The sequence below is a fragment of the Trichomycterus rosablanca genome, chromosome 17 (assembly GCF_030014385.1).
Source record: "Trichomycterus rosablanca isolate fTriRos1 chromosome 17, fTriRos1.hap1, whole genome shotgun sequence".
NCBI classification, from domain to species: domain Eukaryota; kingdom Metazoa; phylum Chordata; class Actinopteri; order Siluriformes; family Trichomycteridae; genus Trichomycterus; species Trichomycterus rosablanca.
This window is the reverse complement of record NC_086004.1, coordinates 8,614,039-8,628,938: the sequence shown is the minus strand read 5'-3', so window position 1 is coordinate 8,628,938 and position 14,900 is coordinate 8,614,039. Positions and strand designations below refer to the sequence as shown.

General features: G+C 41.9%; 1 protein-coding gene across 1 annotated transcript in view; it reads right to left on the bottom strand.

Moving 5' to 3' along the window:
* neo1a (neogenin 1a) overlaps positions 1–14,900 on the bottom strand; it is a 189,368-nt gene that overhangs the window by 23,749 nt on the left and 150,719 nt on the right. Inside the window, exons 8-13 of the mRNA XM_063012505.1 lie at positions 11,788–11,953; positions 10,654–10,808; positions 6,325–6,473; positions 5,137–5,275; positions 4,866–4,915; positions 1,064–1,208 (exon numbers count right to left, since the gene is read on the bottom strand). Of these exons, the coding sequence (XP_062868575.1) occupies positions 1,064–1,208; positions 4,866–4,915; positions 5,137–5,275; positions 6,325–6,473; positions 10,654–10,808; positions 11,788–11,953 (804 nt within the window). The remainder of the gene's footprint in view (positions 1–1,063; positions 1,209–4,865; positions 4,916–5,136; positions 5,276–6,324; positions 6,474–10,653; positions 10,809–11,787; positions 11,954–14,900) is intronic.

Below are 14,900 nucleotides of genomic sequence, written 5' to 3'. Positions count from 1 at the left end.
TGTATAGTGTGCCTTGACGTACGCAATCACTGGTAGATAAAAGGACGCAGCCAGTGACCCCACACATTAGAGGAGGCAGTCTTTGCTGTCTTGGCATGGACAGTCTTAGCTGTCCTTGGCTAGTGCAGGGTTGGTATAGGAGGCAAAAGTATTGCAATAGAAGAATTAACCACCACCCAATTGGGAATGAGGCAGCTCGGAAGAGCCACCAAACCATAAGCATCTGAGATGCAAACCAACCTCTTTCTGAGTTTTTGCCATGCTGTACCAGTCATGCACAACGCTGATCCTATGAAAGCGAATCTGGAATGCTTCAATAAAATGAGGATAGTGTAGCAGGGCAAACGTGGAAGGGACACGAGCCAGTATGACTGCAGAATTACTAAGCTTTAATAAAAAAACCTTTAAATCTTAAATAGCTCTTAAATTAGCTGATAGGATTATGTTCTGTCCTCAATTTAGTTTTGGCGAACTATATGCCTGTACCATACCAGTACAGCAACACGTAAACCACTTTGGCAGCTAGAAATAAAATCAACAGCAGGCTGTCTGCAGTCTCAGATATATCATCATTCCGGTTTGCGCCTGGGGTCGATTTTACAATTCAAAGGCTCAGGGAACGCCTGCTGTCTTTAAATAACACATAGCGCTCATAATTGCTTTAAAATGGTAATAAGCGTCTGCTCTGCTCTAGTTTAAGCACTAAACGCAGAAGTGCCGCAGCTCTCCCCAAGCCGCGACCACTGCTGACGAACCCATCGCCTGTTGGGCTTCTGAATCTTAATATGATGTCTTTGAACCAAAAAAAATTCCCCTCATCCCAGTGCAAACAGGATCAGAAATGCAAGATGCACACACATCCTCTTTGATGCCTGGTTTCTCATTAGCAGATGCGTGTGCTCACATTTAAACACATGAAAGATGCTCAAATTGTTCGAATGCCTCAACTTTATACTAAAGACTGAATGACTCCATAGAGGCAAATCAGATATCACTCAAAGACAATGCCAGACGTTGAGTGGTATGTACTCTCTACCACTACCATCTAAATATCTTATCTTACCCTCTAAAAGCTGACTGAGCTGGACTCCTGTGCTGATTTCAGAAACGTCGCTCTTCCTCTGGCCCTTCCTGTAGCGGATCTTATAGCCCGTGATCTCTCCGTTTTGGGCGTCTCCTGGAGGGGGCTGCCATCGAACCATGAGACTCTGTGGATTTCAATATAAAAACAAAAATGTACATTTAGAGAAGCGATTTTGTGTGCTCAGTTGGCGCAGCTGTCTAATCTGCTAGCCCACCAATGCTGAGATCTCAAGTTCCAATCTCAGCTGTGCTATCGACAGACATAATGGGCCGTGTCTGAGGGAGATACTGGTTGAACGGGTTCAGAGTTGCCGCTGCAAAAGCGGCCTCTGCTGGCTGGTCCAGGCACCTGCATGAGGGATGGGTAATTCCCGGATAGAAGAGCGTGACCATTTATAGACGATACTGTACTTTCTGTAAGACACCTTGGTCTCAATGTAAATTAAGAGACCATTATTATTATAAATTATCATTAGTGTTTTTTGTCTCGTAAATGTAATAATTAAGCATTTTGGAAGCAATTTTTCAGTCCTTCTTGATGTCCTTCATAAAATATTTATGCTGTTATAATTCCACTCCACTGTAATAACTCCACTGTTTTGTGAGCACTTTATTAAAAAAAGATATTGAATAAAGTGACACCTTATAACACTTACGATTTAACACTGAATCTAAGCACGCACACATGCCCTCATGTTACTGTACAGAACAGTCCCAAACCTGCACCTGTCAACGGTGAAATGCTGAATTACCATAGTAATCCGTCTGTGTGTAGGTATGGAACCTGAGCCACTTGTCCCCTGTGGTGCCCATTAAAGCAAACACAGTTCCTCCCAGTAAAATATGTGCATGTTTATTCACTAAAGGTTTCACTGCAAAGGGCATTGAGAGAAAGTTGAAGCGCATGAATAATAGAACAATAGAAAAGAATGCAGGAGCAGGAAGCCAACTGTGCAACCCAGAGGTAGAGACTGGCACTACCTGCAGACCCTACAGAGCACACTGGGGGAGTAAAGGTAGGATGAAGGGAAGCCCAGCATGAGTGGGAGTAAATGAATGCTATCAGCCCACTGCCGTGTGTTTATAGTGCAGGAGAATAAGCTTAATGAAACCTACAGTAGCAGTTATTTCATTTCATTTTCTACTTGTTGCCAGTGAAATTAAGGTTTTTTTTTTGCTCTTGTGAACTAGCTTACATTAATTTGATTTCTGAAGCTGAGGAGGAACCACTTTGGGAGAATAAATCAGGGTGTGCACAAGTAAAAGAATTTTATGGTAAATAATCTGATTTAATTGTGCTTACATGCACTTAATCTGATAATGTGAAAACTAAAAGGTTACGTTCACGCCTCATAATTATCATAAGTAGGTGCTCAGTTCTGATTTTCAGCTCAAATCTGCTTTAATGTTGTTTTGGGCTGTTCATATTACTTTACTGTGCTTTGTATCTGACACTGGACTGAACAAATTGTGCTTCTAAATGGACCTGTATGTCTAGAAAAGCTTTCTGGGATTCTACACAACCAGTATTAATTCTTTTTATTTATTTTCATTTTTATTGATCACTTTATCCTAGACGAGATTGCGGCGGGTACGGTTTCACCGGGAAACGCTAGGAGCAAGGTACAAATTCCCTGGACAGGGTGCCAATCCATCACAAGATTTTGGCCATCTGCCTTTCAGACATAACCAATCATGTCTGTGTACACCCAGCCAACCAATAGCACAGCTGAGATTCAAATCAAGACCTCAGCGGTTGACCTCTGTACCACCTAAGCACCTGGGTTAATTCCCACTAGTCAAAATTATTTGCAATGTTTAAATAGGATTTTTTTTTATAATGTGTGCATATTAAATCCAGAAATCCATTTCAATTAGTTTTTTTCTAAACCGATCCCTGATTTGGCTTATAAATTCACTTATTGGGCGCTTGAGTTGCATAGCAGCGCCCATCACCGTATAAACCCGAGTTTGAATTTTGAAGGTGCCACCAGCCTAGTAGAGCTCTCAACAGACACAACTAGACATGTCTGAGGAAGGGAAGGTCAGAAGGCAATTTACCTCTTTAGTTCTGCAACAGTTACTCCTGCTGTCCGATTAAGGGACCGACTCAAGTGGTGGAGGAATGCATGGAGAATAGTGCGTTCCTCTGTACGTTTGTCTAAAGCTCTTTGAAGGAATAGCTAAGTGGCTAGTGTAGAGAAGTATCCAGCGACTTCACACATGACAAAGGAAGTGTGTGCCAGTCTGCAGCCCTTCCAGGCTAGGAGTTACCCAAAGAGCTCACCAAAAGAGGTCATGAAAGACCACACTGGACTGAATATATGCAAACTAGGCTGATAAAAAAAAATGCATTTACTTAAATGAATAGAAATGCATTTACTGTAAGACCAAATTGCTGTGTTAACATTGATCAGCCATAACATTAAAACCACCTCATTGTTTCTACACTCACTGTCCATTTTATTAGCTCCACTTACCATATAGAAGCACTTTGTAGTTCCACAATTACTGACTGTAGTCCATCTATTTCTCTGCATGCTTTGTTAGCCCCCTTTCATGCTGTTCTTCAATGGTCAGGACTCTCCCAGGACCACTACAGAGCAGGTATTATTTAGGTGGTGGATCATTATTAGCACTGCAGTGAAACTGATATGGTGGTGGTGTGTTAGTGTGTGTTGTGCTGGTATGAGTGGATCAGACACAGCAATGCTGATGGAGTTTTTAAACACCTCACTGTCACTGCTGGACTGAGAATAGTCCATCAACCAAAAATATCCAGCAAACAGCGCCCCGTGGGCAGCATCCTGTGACCACTGATGAAGATCTAGAAGATGACCAACTCAAACAGCAGCAATAGATGAGCGATTGTCTCTGACTTTACATTTACAAGGTGGACCAACTTGGTGTTGGTGTGTCTAATAGAGTGGACAGTGAGTGGACACGGTATTCAAAAACTCCAGCAGCGCTGCTGTGTCTGATCCACTCATACCAGCACAACACACACTAACACACCACCACCATGTCAGTGTCACTGCAGTGCTGAGAATGATCCACCACCTAAATAATACCTGCTCTGTGGTGGTCCTGTGGGGGTCCTGACCATTGAAGAACAGGGTGAAAGCAGGCTAACAAAGCATGCAGGAAACAGATGGACTACAGGCAGTAATTGTAGAACTACAAAGTGCTTCTATATGGTAAGTGGAGCTGATAAAATGGACAGTGAGTGTAGAAACAAGGAGGTGGTTTTAATGTTATGGCTGATCAGTGTAGTTATCAGCTTACGTTCACATAAAGGAACCAATTAACATCCAGCACCTGAACTAGAAAACAGAAAATAGCCATATTAAGTTATACAGATGCATTTGTCTGAGATTTAAGCTAGAACAAGCAGACCGGTAGTTCAGCGCACCACTACTGCGCTGAACTGCTGGTTGGGAAACACTCCAGTGACTCAGCTGTATGCAAACAGTATCGCTAATAGACCTTTAAACCACCGCTGCAACAGGACGCGACCTATTCTCCAGGCTCTCTAAGAAAATATCAATTGTCCTGATAAACAGCTTGTGTAGGAATAGAGCAGTGCAGAGGAAGAGTGATTGGGGGGCTAAAGCCTTGTGACAGCTCTGTAGCAGAGTACAGATGTGGTGCTCGGTGCAGTTAGCGTGCGCTGCACCAACTGATGAGAGGCAGAATCGTACGTGGAACGCGGTAGCTGTTTAGTCTGCGCCGCCTTATTCGGTTCACGTTTGTCAGACAGCTGGGACCTGGCACCTGCTTACCTTCGAGTTTAGCACCTCCACGGTCAGGTTCTGCGGCGCAGCACCGGGGACTGGGGAAGAACAAAGAGAGGTGGGTTTTAAAAAACAGATTTGACTTGACCTTCCTGAAATATGCATCTGACAGCATGTCAATGTGCACTGATGGTTTTCAAGTATAAGCCATGCAAAAAAAATCTCACACCTTGTTATCTATGAGTAAGATGTGAGTAAAATTCTACTTGTTTTATGGCTGCTACCATGGTTGTTCTTAAGAATTTATTTTCTCCTGTACCGTCCGAGTAGGTCCGCACTGACACATCGTCTGTAGAGACTCCAGGTCCGTGCTTGTTATAGGCCACAACTCTGAAGTTGTATTCTGTGAACTTCTTCAGTCCGGTCATGGTGTAAGAGAGTCCACTAACGTCAACGTCCTAGAAGAAAACAGAGCAGACACATGACACAGCGTTTGTTTTATTATCAACAAATAATACTAGCGTCAGTGGTGCTTTAGCCAAGCCTGGTGCTCTACAGGCACAATTGGCCATGTCTGAGGAAGATAAAGGAGGGTTTCTTCTCACTGCTGCTGCAAAAATGCGACCGTTGCATTTTTGTCTGGTCAAAATGCCAGCATAAATAGAGAAGAATTCATTTGGGATAAAGCAAGAATTCACCACTGGCTGGTGTAAAGAAGCAGCCGGCCTGCAGCTGTTCTATGGCCATTGCTGCGGTGGTACAGTGGCGCAGGAATTGCAATAGGCAAATCAAAATGACTAAATTGGATGGAAAAAGGACAAAATGGCAAAAGAACCTAGTAAGATAAGATACCTTTATTGATCACCATGGGGGAAATTCGAGTGTTATAGCAGCACAGTGTTACAGCAGCACATCTTCCTAATTGTTATACACACCGATAAGGCATTACATTATGACCACCTGCCTAATATTATGTTGGTCCCCCTTTTGCTGCCCCATACACAACAAGCATGCACTTTGTATTCTGACACCTTTTTATCAGAACCAGCATTAACTTCTTCAGCAATTTGAGCTACAGTAGCTCCTCTGTTGGATCGGACCACACGGGCCAGCCTTCGCTCCCCACGTGCATCAATGAGACTTGGTTGCTCATAACCCTGTCGCCGGTTTACCACTGTTCCTTGACCACTTTCGATAGATACTGACCACTGCAGACCAGGAATACCCCACAAGAGCTGCAGTTTTGGAGATGCTCTGACCCAGTCGTCTAGCCATCACAATTTGGTCCTTGTCAAACTCGCTCAAATCCTTACACATCAACTTTGAGGATAAAATGTTCACTTGCTGCCTAATATATCCCATCCACCAACAGGTGCAGTGATGAAGAGATAATCAGTGTTATTCACTTCACCTGTCAGTGGTCATAATGTTATGCATAGTCGGTATATGTGTGTGTATATATATATATATGAGTATATATACCATATATGTGAGTAGTATGTAGTACCTTTTCATTGCCCAGTCCTTTCTCCATGTAGTACACTTTGTAGTTCTGTATGTCACCATTTCCAGTAAGGGGTTTGTCCCAGCTCAGGAGGACAGATGTGGGTGACTGGACTGTGACGTGGAAGTTAGGAGCAGGTCCTGGTACTTGTACTAGGAAAGAGAAAAGCACAGAAGAGACATTTGATAACACTTTCTGCAACACATTTTAGGTCTGTATAGAGTGAGACGTAATGGGGTGGGCAGATAATATTACCATCACCAGGTACAGTGTATCACAAAAGTGAGTACACCCCTCACATTTCTGCAAATATTTCATTATATCTTTTCATGGGACAACACTATAGACATGAAACTTGGATATAACTTAGAGTAGTCAGTGTACAACTTGTATACCAGTGTAGATTTACTGTCTTCTGAAAATAACTCAACACACAGCCATTAATGTCTAAATAGCTGGCAACACAAGTGAGTACACCCCACAGTGAACATGTCCAAATTGTGCCCAAATGTGTCGTTGTCCCTCCCTGGTGTCATGTGTCAAGGTCCCAGGTGTAAATGGGGAGCAGGGCTGTTAAATTTGGTGTTTTGGGTACAATTCTCTCATACTGGCCACTGGATATTCAACATGGCACCTCATGGCAAAGAACTCTCTGAGGATGTGAGAAATAGAATTGTTGCTCTCCACAAAGATGGCCTGGGCTATAAGAAGATTGCTAACACCCTGAAACTGAGCTACAGCATGGTGGCCAAGGTCATACAGCGGTTTTCCAGGACAGGTTCCACTCGGAACAGGCTTCGCCAGGGTCGACCAAAGAAGTTGAGTCCACGTGTTCGACGTCATATCCAGAGGTTGGCTTTAAAAAATAGACACATGAGTGCTGCCAGCATTGCTGCAGAGGTTGAAGACGTGGGAGGTCAGCCTGTCAGTGCTCAGACCATACGCCGCACACTGCATCAACTCGGTCTGCATGGTCGTCATCCCAGAAGGAAGCTGACGCACAAGAAAGCCCGCAAACAGTTTGCTGAAGACAAGCAGTCCAAGAACATGGATTACTGGAATGCCCTGTGGTCTGACGAGACCAAGATAAACTTGTTTGGCTCAGATGGTGTCCAGCATGTGTGGCGGCGCCCTGGTGAGAAGTACCAAGACAACTGTATCTTGCCTACAGTCAAGCATGGTGGTGGTAGCATCATGGTCTTGGGCTGCATGAGTGTTGCTGGCACTGGGGAGCTGCAGTTCATTGAGGGAAACATGAATTCCAACATGTACTGTGACATTCTGAAACAGAGCATGATCCCCTCCCTTCGAAAACTGGGCCTCATGGCAGTTTTCCAACAGGATAACGACCCCAAACACAACCTCCAAGGTGACAACTGCCTTGCTGAGGAAGCTGAAGGTAAAGGTGATGGACTAAACTCAATTGAGCACCTGTGGCACATCCTCAAGTGGAAGGTGGAGGAGTTCAAGGTGTCTAACATCCACCAGCTTCGTGATGTCCTCATGGAGGAGTGGAAGAGGATTCCAGTAGCAACCTGTGCAGCTCTGGTGAATTCCATGCCCAGGAGGGTTAAGGCAGTGCTGGATAATAATGGTGGTCACACAAAATATTGACACTTGGGCACAATTTGGACATGTTCACTGTGGGGTGTACTCACTTATGTTGCCAGCCATTTAGACATTAATGGCTGTGTGTTGAGTTATTTTCAGAAGACAGTAAATCTACACTGCTATACAAGCTGCACACTGACTACTCTAAGTTATATCCAAGTTTCATGTCTATAGTGTTGTCCCATGAAAAGATATAATAAAATATTTGCAGAAATGTGAGGGGTGTACTCACTTTTGTGATACACTGTACATCTTTAATACGAAACGAAATATTTGCTTTTTGACAGACATTATAAAAGCATTAAGGTCCAAAAAATTTTGCCATCCTCCAGATGTTTTTGTAAATAAGTGTGGCTGTTAGAAACGGCTGTTCACAAATAGTAGCTCTATACTAGGGGGAGTACCAGCCCCCTTCACGTCTGCTAAAATGTGATTTTGATGTTCCAGTAACCATAAAAAATGAATTAGACACAAAACTGTGAAATTCAAACACTTCAAACAGAAATCTTCAAACCGCCCACAGAAAGAGCTTTAATGGCTCAGCATATGACAGCAGCGTGTCACAACAGTCACCGTCGGCAGGCTTCAGTGCTACAGTGTGAACAGTGCTACCTCTAGCTGTGATTTTTTTTAAACGCAAACCCCCCCCCCCCACCCCCTTTTCTCCCAATTTAGCATAGACAATTCGCTGCTAGGGACCCCGATGGCGTCCAAGGAGGGTGTATATTCGCCTGACACAATCTGTCCGATGTGTGTGCAGTCCACCAATCCCGTCTTATTCTCCCATACTTTGGTGGATTTGCGCAAGAGGTCGGCGAACATGCACACAGAAGCCAAACAGAAAGGACCCGGATCGCTCCACCTGGGAATCAAACCCAGGACCTTCTTGCTGTAAGGCGACAGTGCTACCCACCAAGCCACCTAAAGGATGATCCATCAAAAGACTAAGACTAAACAAAAAAAATAGGTTCAAATCCCCAGTGTGTGTGTGTGTGCGCTGTACACACATGAAGAAGAAGTACCCTGTACGGGAGGTCCTGCTTCTGCAAGCAAGTCGACACTTAAGCCATCATTCATAATGCGGAACAGTCCGCTTGGTTATTGCAGTCTCCCCAGGGTGCCAAAATCCCACTAGCACTCATTACAAAGTGCTTACGCCAGCCTGCGCCAAGGACACACGGGCTCGACTCTGACCCAGAAAGCAGCAGTTCCTGGGTTTAAGCAGGTAATTCTTCAAACATGTTCCTGAAGCTATTCGGATGAGCTGGATAGCTTCAGAACCACAGCCAGCCCATGCTTCCTCAGCACTCGTGTTTATGTTTAACAGCGTAATGGGATTTTGCTACAATGACAACAGCAACAAGGTACTTTAGAGAGGTGTGGAGGAGCACAGCCCGAGAGAAATGAAATCCTTTTACAGCAAACGGTATCCAAAGTGCAAAAAACAACTGCAGTTTAAACACTAACGAGGTAGCATCTTTAGACATTGTGGTATTGAGAGGCTGCTACTGTGGGACGTTTCTAAAAATAAAAAAGGGGGAAAAACCTTTCTCTTTGAGATTTTACAGTGGAGCCAGAGGGGCAGATTCAACTTTGAAGCATATATGATAATTAAGAAAATTAGAAGAGAGCCTTTATTTGACATATATACACCGATCAGCCATAACATTAAAATCACCTCTTAGTTTCTACACTCACTGTCCGTTTTATCAGCTCCACTTACCATACAGAAGCACTTTGTAGTTCCATAATTACTGGCTGTGGTCCATTTGTTTCTCTGCATGCTTTGTTAGCCCCCTTTTATGCTGTTCCTTAATGGTCAGGACTCTCCCAGCACCACTACAGAGTAGGTATTATTTGGGTGGTGGATCATTCTCAGCACTGCAGTGACTGACATGGTGGTAATGTGTTAGTGTGTGTTGTGCTAGTATGAGTGGATAAGACACAGCAGCACTGCTGGGGTTTTTAAACTGTGACCACTGATGAAGGTCTAGAAGATGACCAACTCAAACAGCAGCAATAGATGAGCGATCGTCTCTGACTTCACATCTACAAGGTGGACCAACTAGGTAGGAGTGTCTAATAGAGTGGACAGTGAGTGGACACGGTATTTAAAAACTCCAGCAGTGCTGCTGTGTCTGATCCACTCATACCAGCACAACACACACTAACACACCACCACCATGTCAGTGTCACTGCAGTGCTGAGAATGATCCACCACCTAAATAATACCTACTCTGTAGTGGTCCTTTGGGGGTCCTGACCATTGAGGAACAGGGTGAAAGCAGGCTAAAAAAGCATGCAGAGAAACAGATGGACTACAGTCAGTAAATGTAGAACTACAAAGTGCATCTATATGGTAAGTGGAGCTGATAAAATGGACAGTGAGTGTAGAAACAAGGAGGTGGTTTTAATGTTATGGCTGATCGGTGTATACACATGTACAGTACAATGAAATTCTTTATCTGCATATCCCAGCTTGTTTGGAAGTCAGAGTGCAGCGTCAACGATTGTAAGGAGCAGTGAAGGTTAAAAGCCCAACAGTGGCTGCATAGCAGTGCCTGGATTTGAACAGACAATTTTCCAATTGACAGCCCAAAGCTTTACCCACTAGGCTACCACTAAGCTGTAAACATTTTTACATTATGTACCAGGAACCCTATAAAACGCCTGAGCCCCTGGGAACATTTGGATATAACATTCCAGAGTCAAACTGCTCACCTTCTGCCTGGGTGGCCACCTTCAGAGGCGCTGAGCTCTCTCCTGGGCCGTGTTTATTGTGGGCCACCACACGAAATGAGTACTTGGTATCTGGTTTGAGGTTCTGGATGGTGACCTGCATTTCACCCGGCCGGCTGGTGTTCACCGTTCTTTCCCTGCAGGAGAACATACACAACAACATTTAGCTTTAACTTCAATATAATATCAATTTAGTGTTTATTTATGATTACAGTTCAGTTTTATTATCGTTTGTATTTACAATTTAGTATTATTGCCTTTTATTTTTTTGTAATTTTTTGTAATAATGATTTAATGCTGTAATAGTTCGCATTATTTTACATTTAGTTTGTGTATATTAGTCATTTATTGTTTTATTTCTACATATTTTAGTTTCAGTTTTGGTCATTTCAGTTCTCCCTCCCCACCTCTTGCACTGCCTGAGGAAAGCTGAGATCATCACATCACCCTTTACAGAGAGCCGAATGGCATATGGAGAGACAAGCTATGAACTCCTACAGGCACCTTAACCAGACAACATATGTATAGTGGCAATACAGCCCAGTCGACTTCCCTCCTTCAGGCACAGCCAAGTTTGTCTGTTCAGACAACCAGCCAGGTCGATAGCACTGCCGGGGACTCAAGTCTGGGTGCGCCACCCAAGTACCTCATATTAGTTCTTTTGATAAGAATGTGGATGGCAGAGGTACGTCTGGCACAGAGAAGTCCCCAGTCGTAGTCAATCAATCAGTAACTAGGACTTGATGTTCCATTACAAAGTTTAATAGCATTATAGAATTCTAACTTTCAACAAGAACAAGTTAATAATGAATTATTAATGAACAAAAAAGGTTTTTGCACAGAGTTGAATCTATTATTGAGGAATTAAAATATATACATTATATTATATATATACATATATACACACATATATACATTTATTTCTAATTTGTATAGCTTTTGTTTCCCCACAATAACCCTGACCTTAACCAGTCTGACTGATAAATTTAATAAAAGCATTTTGTACAACAGTAACAGTTCATATTAGAAGTTGGAATTAATTATGATAATTGCCAATATGGCATTATTTAGTACTTAAACCTCTCAAACGCTAATTCAAGATGATAAAAACCTCACCTCTTAGCACCTTCCACACCGTAGTAGACAGAATAGGTGATGTCATCGCCATGGGGCTCGACCGGCTGACGCCAGGTAAGCTTGATGAAGCGGGTGGAGACGAGTGAGGCCACTACATCACGGGGGGCCGAGGGTACGGGGCCAGGAACGACGCTGTCTCCGGAGCCTGGTGTTACACGATCAGCAGTGGCACGGATCAGTGTGGGTGAGGAAGAAGGGATGGCAACATCTTTGATTAAAGCAGTGAGATGGCAGGATGACAAAGAAACATAAAGTATGAAGAAATATTGGAGGAGAACAGAACAAAGAAAGAAAAGAGGAAAAACAGAACATAACAAAAAAAACGTCCATGATGGAGGATAACAAAGGATCATAAACATTACAATGAAATAATTACAATGGCAGACAGACAAACAAAACCGTAAACGTGGTGCGTAAATGACAGACGTGGGCAGGCTGGAATGTTAAGAATTTATGCAGATTGAAAGAAAATGTGTTACAAAGCTGATCTGAGATCAGTTTTAGCTATAAAAAAGCATCTAGAGTGCATCTATCCTAATAACTACCATATGTTTTATCCAAAGCTGGCATAGTCTCTCACCACGGTAATGATGTTGTGCACACAGATATGTGAAATATTTCATGTCTGACCACTGGAACAATCTGTGGTTAAACTTCAGCAAATCTCACTCTTGTTTTCCACCAACACAGTAAAAAAACAGTAAAAAAAAAAAGATTATTCTGAATCAAAAGCCCTTTCTCTGAGCTGTGGCTGAACATCAATCAGCTGTAAAAGACATCAACAGACTTCACAGGTCGGTTTTATTTTACTCTTTGGACTTTGATTCAGAAAATAATTCCTGACTGACTTGGTAGGAAATATGAAGACATGGAGACCAACACTTGAGCAAAGTGCCTGAAAGCATCAAGTGCAAGCCAAAATAATATATTGATTGAAATATTATGTCTAACTCCTGCCTGAAAGCAATGCACTGTAAAAGTGGGCTGAAACACAACACCACAAAGCACTAAACAATGTCAGATCCACCAATCTGCCAGGAATAAAAACACAAAAAACAACGGGACTTTCCCTTCACTGCAGAAAGTACCAGAACTAAAACTGTGGTTTCTTTAATGACTAGTGATTTAGTATTAAAGGTACAGTGGTACCTTGAAACTCAACGTCAACTGGTTCTGGGACTGGCGTTGAGTTTCAAGCCATTTTTTCCCCATAAGGATGTTTCGGAAATCTGTGTGTTCCATGGTCAAGTGGACTTGCATATATTTTAGGCTAATGTAAAAAAATGAGGTTGTTTTTGACACTTATACACTGAAAATAACACAAATATAATATAAAAACACTGAAATAAAAAGCTGATTCTTACAATTTCTCAGAACCCTGAGCTCTAACACAAGTTTAAAAGTGAAACAGTGAGGAAAATTCAGCTATACACAGTTGCATGTGGAGCTTTCAGAGTGAATCTGATGGTTATTCCACACAAATGCAGATTCGTCTCATATGCACACTTTGATGACGTTTTACCGCAACGCTCAACCCAAGCGCTAAACAAATCGACCGTTCATTGTTAATTTAAAATGAAATAAATACATTTTTAAAAAACAAACTGAACATGATGAGTTTAAGGGTACAAATTTCAAAGAGTTTGAGTTTAGGGGACAAGGTACCACTGTATTATATAATAATCTAAATGTACACTATATGGTCATGAGCTTGTTGGACATCATATGATATTTAAAAAGACTGACCATGTGATTCACAATACTGGGTTCACGATACAATTTTTCCATATTTAAAAAAAAAAAATGAAATTGAAGACAAATGATGACAAACTTTCCTTTTATTATTTCTCTTTAAAAAAAAATACTGTATTTGTGCTTATCTTTTATTTATCTAAATAATGAATGCCCTTTCATTTTTTAGGTAGGTACAAGCTATGCAAAACAATGCTGCTCATTTCCCTTTTTGTGTAAAAAAAACTGAAATGAAATAAATCCCACATTAAATAAATAAGTAAATAATACAAATAAAGAAAGTATCCTCACATAAATAAATATGGCTGGAAAATTCCGAACCTGGCAACCCTGTAGTGACATCAACCAGACGAGGTGAACAGCGCCAGTGCCCTCTGCTGTTTAAAGTGAATATCGATTCATTGAATCGTTACACATGTGAATCGATTTTTAACTGTCTTGTGGTGCATCGTTACATCCCTGCTTTGAAATGAGTGTAAATGAACTAGAGCTAGAACGACTCTGATTGTTATAGTTTCTATAGCAGAAGGTAAACGTTTTAGTCGAACTATTCACAAGTTCTAGATTTTCATCACCGCTGAATGCCCACTATTAGATTTGAAGAAAGGAACTAAAATAATTGTGATACATAATAATCTTCTTTTGTGACAAATAGTGGTGCTTTTCAAATCACAAATTAGAGTTTCCAGTGGTTCTAATTACCCTGCCTTCTTCACCAAAGTAAGACAAAAACCATGTGTCTATGGCCCCTTCAGAAAACTACCCAGAGCATTAGGCCAAAAAGACAAACGATGCCCATGTGTAAAAACTCATTAATGGTGGGTCCATTAGCTTACAGCCATCCCTAAATGATACGAACCATTACGTAGTGAGCAAATTAAACAAAACAATTATAGGATCTACAAACAAAAGCAAGAAACCATAAAAGTTCCACAGTTGTGGCATCGGCAATAAAGTTTTGCACATTTTTTGTTTTCTAGCTGATCATTAATACAGTGTGCATTATTTATGCAACTGGAAAGAAAATGGCAAAATCCTTTAGAGAATTTATACACACCGACATTTAAAACTTTTATTTCCCTCCTAATCTGAGTGCACAGTACCTTGCCAGATCACATAAATTGTTAATATGAAATTAAAAGATCAGCTGTTTCCAACACAAGAATAAAAAGCTCATCTCTTTGTGAGATCTATTAGTATGGTCAAAACTGCAACAGAGCAAATCAAAAGAACGTCAGGGATCTAATTACAGAACAGTTCTAAAGGCCATCTCAGCCATAACATTAAAACCACCTCCTTGTTTCTACACTCACTGTCCATTTTATCAGCTTCACTTACCA